Source organism: Orbicella faveolata, unplaced genomic scaffold, assembly GCF_042242905.1.
Source record: "Orbicella faveolata isolate gen_17 unplaced genomic scaffold, um_ofav_v1 contig_25, whole genome shotgun sequence".
Classification (NCBI taxonomy): Eukaryota; Metazoa; Cnidaria; class Anthozoa; order Scleractinia; family Merulinidae; genus Orbicella; species Orbicella faveolata.
Window position 1 is genome coordinate 29467173 of NW_028301553.1, and position 18126 is coordinate 29485298.

General features: G+C 41.0%; 2 protein-coding genes across 2 annotated transcripts; both read right to left on the reverse strand.

Moving 5' to 3' along the window:
• Positions 1–1831: 1831 nt before the first annotated feature.
• LOC149109809 (angiotensin-converting enzyme-like) lies at positions 1832–3076 on the reverse strand. The gene is made up of 2 exons (XM_089293180.1): positions 2584–3076; positions 1832–2280 (listed from the first exon to the last, which is right to left on the reverse strand). Exons 1-2 carry the CDS (start codon positions 2799–2801, stop codon positions 2184–2186), a joined length of 315 nt encoding a protein of 104 aa, XP_089149306.1. The 5' UTR covers positions 2802–3076; the 3' UTR covers positions 1832–2183.
• A 1878-nt stretch (positions 3077–4954) lies between these two features.
• On the reverse strand, positions 4955–11226 carry LOC149109810 (NACHT, LRR and PYD domains-containing protein 3-like). The gene is made up of 6 exons (XM_089294673.1): positions 11157–11226; positions 11039–11062; positions 6694–10458; positions 5857–6479; positions 5318–5457; positions 4955–5059 (listed from the first exon to the last, which is right to left on the reverse strand). The coding sequence occupies exons 1-3, from the start codon at positions 11224–11226 to the stop codon at positions 7382–7384; spliced, it is 3171 nt and encodes a 1056-aa protein (XP_089150799.1). The 3' UTR covers positions 4955–5059; positions 5318–5457; positions 5857–6479; positions 6694–7381.
• Between the last annotated feature and the right edge of the window lie 6900 nt (positions 11227–18126).

Here is an 18126-nt window from a genome sequence, read left to right on the forward strand (position 1 = left end):
TTTGCTGATTATATAGAATGAGAAACTCTTACTTACCTCTAAGAAGGCTTCTTCCATTGCCTTGCCTCTCTTATCTGTCTCCGCATACTTTAACGTGGTGACGGTATCCAAGTGTCTCACCGGTGAAGAAGGAATTATAAGGGGGATTACATTGTTCAGCATCGTTTATCCTGTTCGTCAGTTGCCAGTAAAGATTAGTACAGTACAGTTCTGAAATGCCCTAAGTGGTGAGAACCACAGAGCCCAGCAACACTTGAATCAAACCGTTTGAATGAACGTTGCCATGTTGTCAAGCGAGCTTTCCGGTAGTCTCATGGATTCAAGAAATTTGTTCACGTAAAATGGCAGCGATCTTGCTCAATATTTAACTGGCAAAACTCGCTATATCGTTTTAAAGCTTCGCTCGCATTGGTAAAAGTCAGCGAACCTAACGCGAAGTGGATACAGCTAAAACTGAACTAAACGTCGGTTGACAAATTTGAAAATGAAATTTGGCTAAGGTGCGCATGGGCAAAGGAAACTGCGTCGTTAAATTTGAATTTCATTATCAAATGTGTGAATTTTTCGTGTATAGCAAGGAATTAATTATAATTCTTGTTAAGTATCAAATCAGCGCATCTAAGTTTTCATTGCATCATTTACATATCTCATTTACATAACAGGCAAAGTATTACTTCAGAGACCACTGATTGCCTCTTAATTCCCTAGATATTAGTTTCTAAATATACTGGTGCATTTTTCATCTCGCTTTTGGCCGCGTTACATTACGTTGACTTACCCTAAGATAGAGGCGTGGCGTTGGCACAAGTGTTAAACTCAGGTGGTGATCTCACGAAGCCCGGAAATCAAATCACTCGACTTTCGGCCAAAGCGATTTGATGCTAGACAAGCATGCACGATAAAAAATATATACAGGCTTTGACGAGAACAAAAGGAGAATAACTCTGCGGACGGGACTGCGCTTGACCGGGGATATTCGCTGCAGCAATTCTTTAGTTTGTTCAAAGGCGCAAGGTAAGGCTCCTCGGGTTAGCAATTAAAAATCAAACTTATTGCAAATGAAGGCGAAGACAAAAAAGTAAAGTGTTTCAAGTACAAGTGTTAAGGAGTTTGGCTACTACCCCCCCCCCCCCCCACAGGATGGGATACTGGTCCATTGCAGGGGTACCCCCAGCATTCTGTAAGGTTGCCCGGATAATTCATTCTACATCAGGCCAGTGGCCCCTACAGCCGGAACTTATTCAGCTGCATGAAGCGACTAGGAGTATTTCTACTCCCCTCTAGCTCTGGATGGGATGCTAGCCCACCCGCGGGTTACCACCAGCATTGAAATTAATTCGTCGGTTCCAATTTTTACACCTGGGTGGCGAAAGGATTGTGAGAGTAAAGTGTCCTGCCCAAGAACACATCACAATCAACGGAATAAATTTCATAAATAAATCGCAGTTATGGTATGATATTTAGAGTAGAGGTTGATATTCACTGATGAAACAAAGAACTGCTTTGCATCCGAAGGGAAACGTCATTGATCACGAAACAAGGAGACAGACACTTTCTTAAGCACGATTTAGCGGTTAAATTTGATTCGAATATGAAAACCATTAAAGTGCCTATGAAGTAAAAAATCATTCCTGCTTATTTGAAAGGTTTTTGAAAACCCTGACTTCGAAAGGGCTTTCCAAAAGACTATTTTAAGACAAAAGGCACGTAGAAATAATTTTTAATACTTGACAAAAAGGTCTATCTACAATGTAGAATGCCATGATCCATGCAAAATATGTTCAATTATAATCAATGGGTGATCAAACACTCCCTAAATTAAACGCTTGCCTGCTATGCCTACGTTTCCGAAGAAGGCCGGACGCCTTTCAATGTATAATTAGCAAATCCACAAAAAACTATTTTTCACTTAAAATACGATGCTATAATATTTCGGAAATATCAAAATGTAAATCTTGCTCATGAATACACGCGTTGCGTTCAGAGGGCGCTCACGCCTTGATTACGTTAGTTTCCTTATATTTTCAATGAACTCTATATTTATTTATTGTTCAAGATAATTTGTCCAGGCGGGATAAACTTGTCTCAGTCACAAAGCCAGTAGCTGAGCCTTCACTTCCTTAACCAGCGTTCGAGAAACAAGAACCCACTCATAGTATCAAGGTCACCTCCTTTGACTTTGACTAGTAGATGGAACAGGTATGCAAAGGTCCTTTAAAACCAGCTGCTTCACAAGCGGCCTTGTGCAACTGGAACTGTAGCATGTTAGCCATGAAATACCTGGGCAAGAAAAACAAGAAGCTACAAGAGGTTATTCAGCAGTCTGTCGCGCAAGTAACGCAAGCGAAAGCACGAACCCCTCCCACGCCCAAAATGATTATTGCTCTCAATGTAGGGGTGTTTACCTTCACGAGTCAAGCCGTACTTCATTAGTATTTAATTAGGTTAGGAAGGCACAGCGACCAAATTTCTCTGCTCCGGATTGGTTTTGAACATTGGCCAGCGTAGTTCAGAATTTCATCAAATCTAAAGAGAGGCGATATGTTGATCATAATTGTGAGCTATGAAGATCGAAATTCAAACCTGATGTAGGGTGTGTTAGCAGGGATATGGTGCTTCCATACGGCATCAAAGTCCTTTTCGGACCGTTCCACAGGTTGTTTTATTCCCTGGTATTTAGTCTTCAGTTTCCACCATTCTGCATCGTAGTTCGCTTCAATGATGGCTCCACTAAACACCTTCCATCGCCATTGATCGATCATGTACCCGAACGGTAGAAAAGCAATTTTACGCCGCGCCATTTTTACTAGGGCGTTTATGTCTGATTCTGAGAAAGAGGAAAACAAACAAAAAGCCAACAAAGAATGTAACAAACATTGCAGTTCGAATTTCTTACATTACTTGCAAAATACATTTGGACACTTTTTGTCTTATTTCGGACAAATTTCGGAGAAAAATTTCGGGCACTTTGCTGAGTTAGAAGGTAAAACAAATCGAATTCTTCCCACAAAAATTTCAGACACAGTCAGAAAGCTTGGCAGGTTTCTCTAAAGTGCTCCTGAAAAAAAAAAAAAAAAAAAAACGGTTGACGTCTGTGCGTCGGATCGCGCTCTTGCTGGTTTGAATAGGGTTAACGTGCTCCACTAAAACCTAACTCGTCTTACCTCCCCTAATTGAAACGCACATCTTTTACTTCAGCCTATGGTTGTTGCATCCCGTGCGCACTGATTTTTAAATTAATGAAAAAAATACTATGTCCCGCGATAAGTTTGATCAATAAGTTTTAGGTTAGCCTGCTCAAAACAGTCGGTTTACCCGAAATTAGCGCGTCAAACAAGCTATATTCTAGCTAGCCTACCACTTAGACGCTCGTCACGCAATCTTTCTTCCCTAAATGCGTAACGAACCATGAAAACGTCTGTTTAGGAGGCCACATTCTAATTTGAACGCAGCCGGCTCTCGTGCAGGTATTTTTTTCTGTGTTAATTGACGAAATACCTGACATCATCCTGTCTGGCAACCGAATTTTCCTTATGTACACTCTTTTGAGTGTATATGACTGACGATGAAGATAGATCACTTAAACCTGTTGTAGACCTCTTCTAGGTTCTTGGTTAGGGACGGAGGGTGAAAGAACGGGAGAAAAACGAACGTGGCGAGCGAGGGGGAAAACAGGACCCCCCTCGTAGTATCTCTTCGCTCCTGCTGTTTTTGTTCTGTTAGCTCTACTAACCGAGAGCTTGGAAAGTAAGAGCTTTGAAAGGTAAGATCTCTTTAGTCTTCCATACTAAAGGGCAGAAAGCTCTGGGATCGACCGAGAATGGCAACTGTTTTGTTCAAGTGGCTGGCAGTAAATCGTAATCGCTAATAAGAAGCTAACGATCGAAACATCAGCTTCAGAAACTCGCTACGGCGGTTAATTTCAAGTTGATAAATAACTAAGAGATAGCTCAGTGTTTCATTTGCCCGCCGGTCGACGAAAGGAAACACTTTCTTTAAAAACTATTTACTTTGCCGTGATATTCGGCAAGCCGTAACTGTGCATGACGTTGGTAAGAAAACGCCCAAAGGAGGACGGGAAGAAGGAGCTCTCATGTAAAAACGACTGGGGTACTCATCGTACCTTTTAAAGGTTGACAAAGCGGGAGCATTTGGGGTACATTTTAGGGTATTGAGCCAAAAAGAGCTGACATGGGGCAAAATATTGATTTAGAATAGGTTCCTCTTAGGGTTGAAAACAATTGAAGCCACGTCCAAAAACAGGATCTTGGTAACTCTTCGGGGCTCTTTCAAAATTTCCGACGAACACCCTTGCCCTTTTAATGTGGGAGTCCCCCACCCCAAGGGTAAGTGCAACAAAACATACAGAAACAAACCATAATACAAGGCAACTTTAAAACGCAAGGCTCCTTTTACCGACCGTCAAGGGAAAGGGGAAAATGAAGCAACTGTAAAGAACTGCTACCAAGGGGCGCCCATCGTACGTTGCTGGGGTTTCCCTGGGGTTAATTTCACATTTTCTCAGTTGCTACATAACATGGTATCTCTTGGCGTTCGTTTTCAACGCGAGCCGCAAATAACCAGGAACAAGTCGACTTTTTCAGTCCGGGATCGTCATCAGATTTGATAACCTCGACCAAAACAAACCATTAACCAATCGCTGCACAAGTTTTCGTTCACGTGACATTATTTGGTAGCAACAGTATATAATTCAATATGGCGGTCGACGGGGCGCTGCAATGAAAGGAGTTACTTTTTTCACAACATCACAATGCAATTTCATTTAATTGTAATTGTATGTTTGCTTCACAATAGGTTACTGGATTGTGGAATAGAAGCAGAGATGTATGGAAGAAAACTGTCTTTGTCCAAAAGCTACAGCGAAAAGTTTCATTTTCAGGTAGACACCGTATAATACTTGTTCCGAGTAAAAACACACGAAGGTAGACAACAGTTATTCTGTTCACAAAAGCGTTGTTTATTGATACTAATATGATAGCTTCTATTTTCACTCAGGCTTCATTTTCTTGGTAGTTGGCGAAGCTGGCCGTTCAACAGTCTGTATAAAATATAAACGAAACACGAACAGTAAATACATCTTGAGTTCACAAATTGACACTGAACAAGTTGCTTCTATATTCCAAGCGGAGAGCTGTAACTGAATTTCGTTCAATTTGCATGAGCGAAGCGTGGTTAGGACCGAAACATCTCCTACTGTGATTCATTACTATGGAATGGAAATAACAGTATCGAAACAGTTCGCGACCCTCCCTCTGTCGACTCTCTGTCCAGATATACTGAAGATAGACTAGCTTACCTCGATGGCCATATCCCATCCCACGCCTAATTCCATTTCTGCGATTGCTAATTCAATCCCCTCCGCCGTATTGTACATTTCGTTTCCATCTTTGATGCACTGGAGTTCTCTTTGTCGTTGTGGGCTCGCCTGATATGGTTCTGGCACAACAACAAAAATGTAGCAGGTATATTTACTTTAATTCGTGATACACCTCCGTTCAGTGGAATGGGTACATGCAACACTTTATGTCGTGAGATATGACAGTAAACTCGGAAGTCTTGGCATTTCCGGAAAAAGATTGTTTTAGTTGTAGATCAATAGTCTATTGTTGTGCATTCGGTAATATGGAAAAACGCTTTTAATGACCGATTCATATAAAAGAAACTATAATTCAGGTAATATGTTTTCGTACCATAGTTCACTCGCTAAATCCAACAATAAGCTTCATTATATAACGACTGGTGTGCCAGAAAACTGACCTAGTTTGGCCGGCATTTCCGGAAAATATTTCAGGACCGCGAGTTGTTGAAATTGACTCTAAAATATAGGCAACTTACCCTTTAACGTGATTGCCGAATTTCCCGCAGTCCGAAAGGTGTTTTAATTCCCTGTTTATGAAGTATTGCACCCGGCCTGTCTGTCTTCCAGCAGCTTCTCTCAAAGTGCAATTTTTCTTAGCGCTCTTGGATACCAGACTGTGGCACGTCTAGAAGTGTCTCGGGTATTTCTCTAATTTCTGGCAAACCACAACGAAGTGCGAACGAGTCTTTGTTTGCAATTTTCAGGAAGGACATGAAAAGGAGTTCCTTCTGGCCCCTTGATTTTTTCCTCATGATAACCCTTCAAAAGAAAATAAACAACTAATGTTAGATTCGCAAGTGGTTTCCCGACCACCTGGACTGCGGTACCATGAATCGAGCGACTCACTAAGAGCTATAATTTTTTCTGAAGGGGCTTATATGATTTATGTAAATTACTTTTACGTACCCCTTGATTTTGCCACCAGTAATTCTTAAAGTTGAATGGTGCGTGTCTGTCAGGCCTAAAAGGAACGAAAATTTTATGCTGCAAAACTCGACAACAATAAACCTACCCTATGTAATGACCAAGCTATATCCACAAAATCGACATAAATTTGCTATTTTGATTCTATGGGTACCAGCATCCGCCATCTCAATACCTAGGAACATATCAATTACAGCTGTAAATATGGCCGCCATTACGAACAACACATCGCAAATCAAAATACCCGTGCACTTTTTTCACAGATCGTGCACAGCACTAAAAACACGTTAAATCCCAAGAATATGGCGTGAAGATTAACGACATATTTTTTGCGATTTTCGCAAAAATCTCCAGGTAACTTAAATCTAATGACAAAATGAAAAACATACCTGGTTTGGATGCAAAATTGCAAGCGCTGTTTCACTTTACGAGTAGCATTTTACATCGTTTACGCTGGTCTTCAACCGCCATCTTCAAAACACGTGAGGCTCCTTCTTTTCTGGTAATTATCGAATAGAATTAAGGGTAAATTACCCGAGTATAATCGAACAAATAACGAGCAAAGCGAAGCGAATACGAAAATTCCCGGTTTTTGAAATGGCCGCCATGTTGTGACGTCACATGGTTATCAAATCTGATAACGATCCCGGACTGTTTTTGGCGGGAAATACCCCTACACGCGGCCAACGTTTAATTTCGCGGACAACCACGCGCGTGTCGAGTATGACTCGCAATTCACTAGTGACGGGAAAGAACGTGTAACATCTTCGCGTCCTCGTGGAGCCCCAAATACACAAGCATCTCCTCCCCTCGGATAAACGGCAAAGCCAAAAATGACGATCTCTACACAATCTAAACGTTTATTTACAAAAACTTAACAAAAATGTTGCCCTTTTCTTGCTTTACACTTCAGGAATTATAGCGAGTTTTCTTATTTACAACCTTCATATCACTCTAATCTATTTACACAAACTTTAGCTTTCTATCAAAAAAAATTATTTTCCTTAACTCAGAAAATTGACAATGTGTACACGAGAATTCTAGATATTGATATTTCTTATGCTTTCTTGTAGCTTTTTATATTTTAAGTTCAAAACCTGGCCTGTGGTGTTTAACAAGATTTCTGAGAGATTGCTTACTTTCCTCACGTATACCACAATTGAAACTCAGGTCTAGTACGACTAGTTTGCAGTCGTCATGCTGTACTGCTTCACACAGACTGTTAACACCGGTAACGGTGATCCGATTACGACTCAGATCCAGTGTTGTTACTTTACAGCTTGGATGCGTTAAGGCGTCACACAGACTGGTAACACTGGTATCGGTGATCTGATTACCACCCAGATCTAGTGTGGTTACTTTACAGCTTCGATGCGTTGAGGCGTCACACAGACTGGTAACACCGGTATCGGTGATCTGATTATCATACAGATCTAGTGTGGTTACTTTACAGCTTGGATGCGTTAAGGCGTCACACAGACTGGTCAGACCGGTATCGGTGATCCGATTAGCACTCAGATGTAGTGTGGTCACTTTAGAGCTTGGATGCGTTAAGGCGTCACACAGACTGGTAACACCGGTATCGGTGATCTGATTACCACTCAGACCTAGTGTGATTACTTTACAGCTTGGATGCGTTAAGGCGTCACACAGACTGGTAACACCGGTATCGGTGATCTGATTACAACTCAGATCTAGTGTGGTTACTTTACAGCTTGGATGCGTTAAGGCGTCACACAGACTGGTAACACCGGTATCGGTGATCTGATTACCACTCAGATATAGTGTGGTTACTTTACAGCTTGGATGCGTTAAGGCGTCACATAGACTGGTAGCACCGGTATCGGTGATCTGATTACCACTCAGATATAGTGTGGTTACTTTACAGCTTGGATGCGCTAAGGCGTCACACAGACTGGTAACACCGGTATCGGTGATCTGATTTTGACTCAGAGCTAGTGTGGTTACTTTACAGCTTGGATGCGTTAAGGCGTCACATAGACTGGTAGCACCGGTATCGGTGATCTGATTATAACTCAGATATAGTGTGGTTACTTTACAGCTTGGATGCGTTAAGGCGTCACACAGACTGGTAACACCGGTATCGGTGATCTGATTTTGACTCAGAGCTAGTGTGGTTACTTTACAGCTTGGATGCGTTAAGGCGTCACACAGACTGGTAGCACCGGTATCGGTGATCTGATTATCATACAGATATAGTGTGGTTACTTTACAGCTTCGATGCGTTAAGGCGTCACTCAGACTGGTAACACCAGTATTGGTGACACCACTACTCATCATACTTAGTAGTGTCAATTTACGACATACTAATCCACTAATGCAATCAACACATTGGTCAGTCAATCGACAACGGACAAAATTTAGCTCGGTAACGGGACAGTGTTCTTTCTCCAGTGATTTACAGATATCTTTTATTCCAGACAGTGTTGGAGATGAGCCTGTTATCTCCAACCTGTTAACAGTAAAGGACTGTTCAGATCTTTGATGTTGTGCTGTAGTAGCTTCCTCTTCATTCAATGCACTAAAGACATCTAGCAAATATGATATTGCGATACAGTCCACATCATTTAAAACCGAAAAAGCCAATTTGTCAGACTTAAAATAGAGATGGGGATGATTCCGAACGACATTTTTAGCAAATTCTTTGTCTTGATATTCACTGAGGCACTTTGCTCTCAGCAGGCAGTAACTCACGCGTGAAGATGGAATACTTTCTAGCAATTTTTCCATTAGTTCACCATTCTTTTTCTTCGACAAAATACCAGCCATGAACTGTAGAACCATTTCGGAAACATCGTTTGGAATTACATTTGACATTACAAACCAGCGAGCAACCAAATACTCTTGAATTGTCAAATGAGTAAAACTTAAGTATTTCGTGGTTTCACGCAAAGATTTCCTGAAAGGCGGACCACAGTGGAGAAGACCGCTTTCTTTCAACTTTTCGATTTCTTCGACACGAAACTTTCCTTCCATCTCTCTTTCTTCAAAAATTGGCTTTCTCTGCAAAAGCAGTTCAGCTGCTAACTGTGATAATTTATCCAACGTGCTTTCCACTGGATGTGAACCATTGAATTTCTGAGGAATTTCTTTCTTCCTATACTCTGACGCGGCATTATGCTTTAGTTCAAAAATGTTCACAGCTTCAGAATAAATGTCAGTTGTTGAAACAGGGAGATCATCAGTGCTGCTTGATGTTTGAAGGGCATATTCCATACAGAAACACATCAGAAAGCACAGCATAGGGATGTGAGCGAAGCTAACAAGATTCTCATTCTTCATGACATGATCGAGAACGGCGTTCTTCATGGTGTTGTTTTCTCTGAAATAATTCTTAATGAACTCTTCAACCTGTTGTGGAGAAAACCCTGCAATTTCCACGTACCGGTCAAAGGGAATTCCTCCCATCTTATCAGATTCATCAGGCCTTGATGTGATCATAACAACAGAGTCTCTTAACAGTTTTCCTTTCACGAGTTTGGTACACAGTGCGGCGACAGGCATTTTCTCTTTAGCACTATTTTGGTACCTTTTTTCCAATTCACTAATGATGTAATCTTGTTGTGAATACTCGTCATACCCATCAATAATGATGAAAACCTCTTCAGGGTGATTCACAATGTATTCAAACAACGGGTCATCAATGTTTGAGCTATCATCCAATACCGTAGAGCAGTTTAAGAGTTCTTGCAAAGACAACTGGTCAGTTTCAAGGAGATTCAGTTGACGGAATGTCAACAAGTACACAAATTTAAAATGGGATTGTGACTGAAATAGCTTATCGTCAGCCCAATCTCTCACGAGCTTTTGACAAAACAGAGTCTTTCCAATCCCTGCTTTCCCAGTAAGAAGAATACGTTTTGGGCTGCGTTCATCATTGGTAATGTCAATGAATATTTCTTCACAGTGTTCTACTCGAGTACCACTCACTTGCCCAAAATAATGCAGCTGGTCACTTCTTGTTGATCCCATGTCTTCCTTATTGAGGGCCTTTCTACCATGTTGTATGAGAACATTCGTAAATATGTCATCAGTTCTCACATTAGAAATGGTTGCAGAGGCGATTAGTTTGGGCTGGAACTCTGTTTGACTTTTTACAGATGTTTTCAAAGCTCTTGTGTAAGCACTCACAGCTATATTTTAAAATAAAATGACATCATGAACAAGTAATTCAAGAATTAATTCAGACTTTAAAACTAGACTTAAAGTCTTCAGCTATTGTGACAAACATTGTAAGAGCAAGCTCAAAGCTCAAAGATGAAAAGCTTCAGTTAATCCTAAACCCATTTCTCATCAATTTATAATTATTTATATAAACTAGCTGACATTCTATGCCCTTACTGATCGTTATATAAAAAGATTTCAGTTAAAGGGTGTCATTTTTCCCCTTAATTTTTGTGTCACAAACCGAAGAATATTGCCAAATTATGATGTCAATGTTTGGAGAATTTTCTTCTGTTTTGCCCTTCCTTTAATCAATGATCTAGTATATGTGCAAATCGAATTTTATAATTCACGTTCATATCTGTCAAAATATTGTTTTTCCGTGAGTTGACATACCAGTCTAGCCTAACCATCCGTCAGTTGATAATAACAATAATAAGCACTTTATTTATACTGCAAAAAATAGATCAGCTGAATTTAAATATAAACCCAGCTGGTATAAACCTGGTAGAGACGACGTTTCAATTATTTCAACTATTTAATTCTTACCTGGAGTCTGTGATCCATTTGCATCTACAACAAATAATCAAACCAAACAGTTATTAATAATAATTATCAAATAGTAGCCTGTCTAAATAATCAGTTACTGGGATAAACTACCTCTTACTAATCGAGCATGAGGGCTGTGCTGGGTAATAATAGCCCAAGATTTTACGAAAACGACCAACGGCCACCATTCCCTGATCAGTCAGGGCTCGAGACTAACGGTACCCAACTAGCCACAGACTAGTAAAAATTCCATTTTGGTTAGTGGTTTTTGCGCTTCACTAGCCATTTTGGCTTGTAAAAATGAAAATTTGTGAGTAGTGGAGCCCCAGAGGAAACCAAACCTAACTGGAAATATCGAGAATGACGGGATCGAAAATCCTGAAACTTTGCCTGAAGAACGCTGTTAGGGAACTACTTTGGAAAGTATTATTCCGATTTCCTTAGAATTTTAAGTCTTCGGGAAATTCGCAAAAAAAAACGAAAATACAGCTTTTTGCCTTACAAATATGCAAAAAATATCTGGAAAATTGACAAAGTTCTCGGTATTCGCATTGAAACAGTTTACAAAACTAGAACACGGGGTAAACTTAGCATAAGAGCTTTACCTTTATTCTATCTAACAATAGGAAGTTTTAAATTTGTCAAGCATTTTGAAGGATTCCGTCAACCGTCGAAGAATTGCCTTTTCAAGTCGCTATGAATACGGCAAAAAATGCGTAGTTTTACGGGCTTAAAACACATCTTGGTATGTCCGATATGGAACCAAAGCAAGTACCGTGCAAAAGTGTGTTGTTTCTATTATAATAATATGGAAAAAAGTTCTGGGCAATTAAGGTCCACTCAGGTAAAATGCAAAAGTTCGCGACAGTCTCTTCTCAAATTTGCATAATGCGGTATGTTCAAAGAACTCTATTGTTGAGCACTCTAGTCTGTTTTAAAAACATTTGTAATAATAATAATAATAATTGTCGCGGCTAATCGCCGTCGCAAAGTACAGCAACGAGGCAGCTCAACAAGGTCGAACCGAAAGCATACATTGGCGCCTCTGGCAGCCGCTATACGGTCCATGTGTGACCTTGGAGCGCAGCTTACAGCCAGCTGGAATCAGCTGTATGTTGGTTTTTGCTGAGGGGGAAAAACCGGAGAACCCGGAGAAAAACCCTCGAAGCAGAGAAGAGAACCAACACAAACTCAACCCAATTATGGCGTCGGGTCCGAGAATCGAACCCGGGCCACATTGGTGGGAGGCGAGTGCTCTCACCACTGCGCCATCCCTGCTCCCCTGTGGGCCATGCTTTGTGGGAAATCATACAAAAATAGAGTTGATCCATGTCGTTATTACAACATCGTTTCATTATTTCACGCAAGGTACATAAAACTATAGAAAAAGCCCAAAATATAAGTTCAAAGTTACATAGATTAAACACGCTACATGAATTACGTGACTGGGGTCACGTGATATATATTTTCAGTTAGCTTCAATTGGAATTCCTTGATTACTGAGGTTTAGACACTTGCTTATAACAGAAACATATAGGGGTTAGTCTTTCCCCTCTATGCACAATCGATTAGTCTGCAACTATTCAAAAGGAGACTGGTCTTTTAAAGTATTTTTTTTAGCATGTGTCTCGATTTGAAACATCTGATGAAACATCTGAATGATCGAATGGATAAGGATTTAATTAAATGCACTAAATGAAACGAAGAGGTTTTATTAACGTGATCCAGCTAAACCAAGGAAGCAAGTTTTACTGAAAAATAAAGCAAGACTGTTTGATGTCTATCCCGCGATCTGACCTCGGTTGGAATTCGGCCTAGTCCAAACGTCGTGCGTCTGCCGTGCCGACCTCAAATAAATTTTGCCCGGCAGTGGCATGACAAGAAGCTACAAAAGATTCAAACGTCGAATTTAATTCAGTCGCGCAGACCTTTTTAAATGCTAGAAAGCGACTGCAGCTGATGCAGCAGGATATGAATTCACAGGGACGGCGGAACCTTTTTTCAAGTGGGGGCGGGGGAGGTAGGGGGCTTGAACAGTGACGAGCGGTGCCGGCGCAAGTTTGTAGAGGGCTCTAGGGTCATCCTCCCCCCCAAAAGCATTTAAATCTGGGGTCTCGGAAATGGTATTTTTGACATTCTCCATGGTGTAGTTCTTAAGTAAATCAACGTAGTGGATCAACCATAAAATGACAGGTACTTTTAGTGCATTTGCGGCAATATATTTTGAAGGTATTGTGAGCTTGATACATCTTTCTCAGCCCTCCATGATACATCACGGCCTTAGTACTGACTGACCTGCGCTTTTACACAAGTCCCCGTGAGTGGAAGAAAGCGCTTGCTGCGGAAAGGTTAAAACTAGGTCAACATGAAAAATTTCCTACAAATTTGGTACGAGGTTGTAGTTTTGTAAATTCTTTGTAAATCTGTAGTCAACCAGACGTTTTTCGTTTTCTTTTCCTTCTTCTTTATTTCTTCATTTGTACCTCACACCAAAACAAAATAAAATGTCATCGTGGTAAAAAGTGGGGGAAGGGGGCTCGAGCTCCCCAGCCCCCACACTGGCTCCGCTGTCCCTGATTCAGTTCGGCACGTGCATGGCAAGAGCACGCCGTTCGAAGCCAAGTCGCGCTACTTCCGTGCGGAACGGCATTAGGCATGCCGTGCTATAAGTAGTCGCGCCGACCTTAATTCAGCCTGCTGAACTGAGTGCATGGTTTCAACGTCGTGCTACTGCTGCGCTTGAGTCGAAGTTCTCGGTATTCGCATTGAAATAATTGACAAGACTAGGACACGGGATGAACGAAGCATATTGAAAGCTTTACATTAAATTAAATTTTGAGGAGTTCCGACAGGCGCTAGCTGACTTCCGCCAAACCTCGCTTCACCATCGACATCAACTCTGGAACTTAGTTCTCCCCGAGGAGAAGGATATTTTACAAACTCGATCTGATTGGTTGAAAACCCTAACAATAGCCCACAAGGAAAAACAAAGGGGATATCTCACAGGCAACCCAAACATAGAAACTAAACACAGACGGAAATGGCTACCCAAACACACGCACGTGGACCCAGCTGCAGAGAAATTTGGCAAGAGACTTGTGCGACGAGTCCAAGAAGCGTCTCTGATTGCTTGAAATTAGGGGCAATAGCATAGCCGATGGGCCGGGCGTGGGCGCCAGCATCCCATCCTGTAGAAATACTCCTAGTCGCTTCATGCCACTGAATAAGTTCCAACTAAACTAACTGGAGATAATATAATATATAGGCTAGACTGCCTTTATTTATTTTTTTGTTTTGTTTTGTTTGTTTGTTTGTTTTTTTCACCATCTCTACATCTTTAAAACCTCGAAAAACAAAACAGTGTGAAATCCCCTAAATTCGCTATCATTAATTCGCTATCCCCTAAATTCGCTGTCTTAATTGTGTTCGGCTCAATACCCTAAAAGGCTAAAAGGTACCACAAACACTCTCGCTTTGGAGCTTTTGAGTCTGAACACCCTAAACCAAAACCGCTTTTTTTAACCCCTAAAAGATACGATGAACAACCCCGTTCACTCGCTCACGAATTCCGCCAGCTACAAATTTGTGTGCCAGTCGGCGGCGTCAAGAAAATATAATTTTGTCGCATTTTTTGTTTCGCAGCTTTGAGGTCGTCACGGTTTTAAAGCGATTCCAGTGAGTTTTAAGATTCACTGCTTTCCTCTTTTTCTATCATTTCTCGAGAAAAACAGTGAATAACTTCACTGGAATTGCTTTGAAACGGCCTCAAAACGGAAACACAAGTAGCACACAGAGGTGTCGAGGTAAGTCGTTCTAATTGAATTTCTTTTCAATATTTGGAACTGTTATAAACGATCGTTACATTCGCATACACTCTCTTAAATTTACGTTGTGTCGCGCAACTGAGTGTAGTTTGCCGTTTCCAGAGAGCTTGGGAGTCCTGTGTTTGTTCTATGTTTGAGTTGGAGTTCGCGTGGCGGAACGTGGAAGGTCTGGGGGAAACAGAACTCACTGTTTCCCTTAGAACCAGTCGTTAATAAGTCCCCGACGGAGAAGAACTAATTTTACTTAGTAAGTCGATCTGATTGGTTGAAAACAGGAAGCAATAGCATAAGCAAAACAAACTCACATGCACACAGGGTTTGGTTTAGAGTTTCCTGGACCTTACCTTATTAGTAGAAATTACCGTTTCATGAAATTAACGAAAATTTTAAACATTCGCTTTAATTCAAGTCGCGGTGAATTTTGTTATCTTTAATTTCGTCGTCGATTAAGTTGATCTTTGATTTCCCAGAACTCAATTTCCAATATTTTGCCCCAAATTTTCGATATCATGCCATTTCAGACTCATACAGGAATTGTACGAATGGCTTGGGACAGACAAAGGAAAAAGCATTATTTTATCATGGTAGAAATCCGCTTGTCTCATGATCACTGTGAAGGGCTCAAAGCGGCCAGATTTCCCCGCTTAACCCCTACGTTAGTGACAGTTCCACGAACATTGTTTGCTTTTCGGATTTTTACATTTAATTAGTACTTCAATTTCTTGTTCTCACAACAAGTTGTGTTCCTTTGTGTAATAATTATAAGTCACATTAATTTCCCACATTTGAAATTTTATCATATCTTTTGCGTTAATCCTCTTTATTAGGTGTTTTATCCTTCGATCCACGCTAACTTACCTTGCGTTAATTTCGATCGACTACCCTTATTAGCATGAACGTTAATTTCCTATTATAAGGTACATCGTTGGTAAACCAACAAGGAAATGCTTTGCACCGTTTTTGCTTGAGTATCTTTGGAAATGTTTACTGAAGATTGGTCTATACCCAGCCCGTTTGGGGAGGGGTCAGGCTAGGAAACCCAAGATAGAAGAGGGGAACTCTACACGAAGCGAAAGAACACAGGTTACTAAGAGGGGTTTCTAAGGCAGCGGGAATTGGGAGAAATAGGGAAATATTTTGTCTTATTACCAGGAGCCATAATCGGGACGGAGACCGTGAGTGCGCGCCATTTCTAGTATTGGGGCTGTCCCTATGATATGGGACAATTTTTCTATTTTTAGAACAAACTGCGCCATCCCGTGCGGTACACGCGCGTACATGCTGCGAGTATTTTTGCGGATGTAGCGCGGGGAAATGGCGTCCGAAATTCTCGAAATGTTTGATGCTTTTGGCCCACAACTCAATACTTTCATGGATTTTGCTTCAGTGTTTTCGTCGTAAGCTGCTCCAGTTTGAGTGAAGTAAGACAGTGTCAAATTTAGTTATGTCCCGCTTTATATCACTGACCAAGTTGTGTTCCGCAACTTCTTTTACAAGGGTTCCACGTCACTTCACTTTACGTTTCACATATGTTGAAGATTAACAGCTTTTCCAAAACACAGCAAAACACTAGTTGGATATATTTGGATATAACAGCGTTTCAGGACTTCAAAGTTTCCCTCCTCTTGCCACACGCTTGCGAGGATTTCACCAGAGTCTATCTCGACCGAACAGTAAAAAAAATAATTGCAAGTTTGACTTTCGCCCGAATTGTAAGCAACGCTTGATGTTTTATCAAGGCCCAATAAGTCACAATAAAGTTTATGTCTGTAGATGCCGCTCAGTTTTGTTTGTGTAAAAATCCAATAAATTAACTGTTGTCGATGAATAAGAGCACCCGCCGATGCGTGTTGTGTGCAGTCAGTAAAACATGACAAATTGGACTTCCCCACTTTCGAGTGAAAAACGTACATCGAACTCATGTATCTCTAGTTTTCAAATATGTTTAAGGCTGATAAATCTTTGAGAACATAGTAAAAGCTTAGCTGAAAATATGTGAATACAGCAGAAATAATCAGCTTTCTTTGATCAACTCGAATAGTCACGGTACTCGAATAAAGATTTTGATTTTGTTGGTTGAGTTATCAAAACTCCTTGTCTATTTTATTTTCGCAGTTCTAAATTTCACTATGTTAAAGAAACACGTACTCATGATGTTAGTAGCCTTTTGGCGTTGGTGAAAATTGTTGCAGCATCTCGGCACAAAAGACAGCGGAAGAAATCTTTGTTAAGATTTGTTGACAATTGAAAACACCGACTCGGACTTGAAAGTGCACGCGCTGCACTATACAAATGAGCTACTTGTACGCGTCAGATTTTCCTTTCAAAAACCTTTGCAAACTTGCCAAACAAACAGAAACAATAAGAAACTATCAAAATAGGGTTTGGTTATGATTAAGTATTGTTTGGGAAACTCACAAATTAACTCGATACTAGAGTAAAGAGTTTTCTTACATAATTTTTCTTTATAGAACAAGCGCAAATGCTTACGCGCACAACTAGCGCGAGCATTCATTCACAGCGCGAAATCTAAGTCATGTTTTCGAACCTGAAAAACTTACCTTTTCCATTAGCTCGGAGTTTAAAACTACATATAAGAACCCTGGTTCTTATTCCCTGCCTTATTGCCTGCCATCGCTGTGAAAAATCTGCAAGAGAATCTCGCAACTTTCACCATTTGATCACGCAACGTGACAACATCCACGCGAGAGCCTCCGACATGTGCGTGGATCCGCGCGGATATATGACGTCAGGATGGCACAATTTGTTCTAAAAATAGAAAAATTGTCCCACACGGTCTCCGTCCCCGATTATGGCTCCTGATTATTACGAAACATTTACCCGCCAATGAAGGGAAGGGCGGAACCTGCCGTAGTGAAAAGTCTAGACACCCTAGTCCCCTCTAACCCACCTGACCCCACCCCACGGGGTTGTGAGATGACCAACCTCGTCCCCAGGCCAGGGCTTTTTCCCCTTCACATGGCTTTTTGACCGGTAAATTTTTTCACTAAGATGATAAATCGTAAACAGGCTTCGCTTAGCCTAATATTTTCCTCCAATTATTTATTATTAATTGGTAACAGGACCTAGACTTCACTCAAAAGCTTCAGTTCACTAGGATAGAATTTACACTTTCATGACAATAGCTTGCGTGGCTGGTGGGATTTCGCGCTCGAGTTTTTCTTTTGTTTTAGTGGGTACGCGCGCGAATCCCGTCAGCGACGCAGGCCACCATGGGTAGAGAATAATTTGGAAGTCGTCAAC

Bases quoted from the DNA above. Each gene is read 5' to 3' on its own strand.
- LOC149109809 (XM_089293180.1), bottom strand. From the start codon at position 2,801: ATGGCGCGGCGTAAAATTGCTTTTCTACCGTTCGGGTACATGATCGAT. The intron at 2,281-2,583 runs GTTTGAATTTCG...TTTCTTGCCCAG, and splicing joins GCTAACACACCCTACATCAG to GTATTTCATGGCTAACATGC.
- LOC149109810 (XM_089294673.1), bottom strand. From the start codon at position 11,226: ATGGTGGCCGTTGGTCGTTTTCGTAAAATCTTGGGCTATTATTACCCA. The intron at 11,063-11,156 runs GTAAGAGGTAGT...TATTTGTTGTAG, and splicing joins ACAGCCCTCATGCTCGATTA to ATGCAAATGGATCACAGACT. The intron at 10,459-11,038 runs GTAAGAATTAAA...TTTAAAATATAG, and splicing joins AAATGGATCACAGACTCCAG to CTGTGAGTGCTTACACAAGA.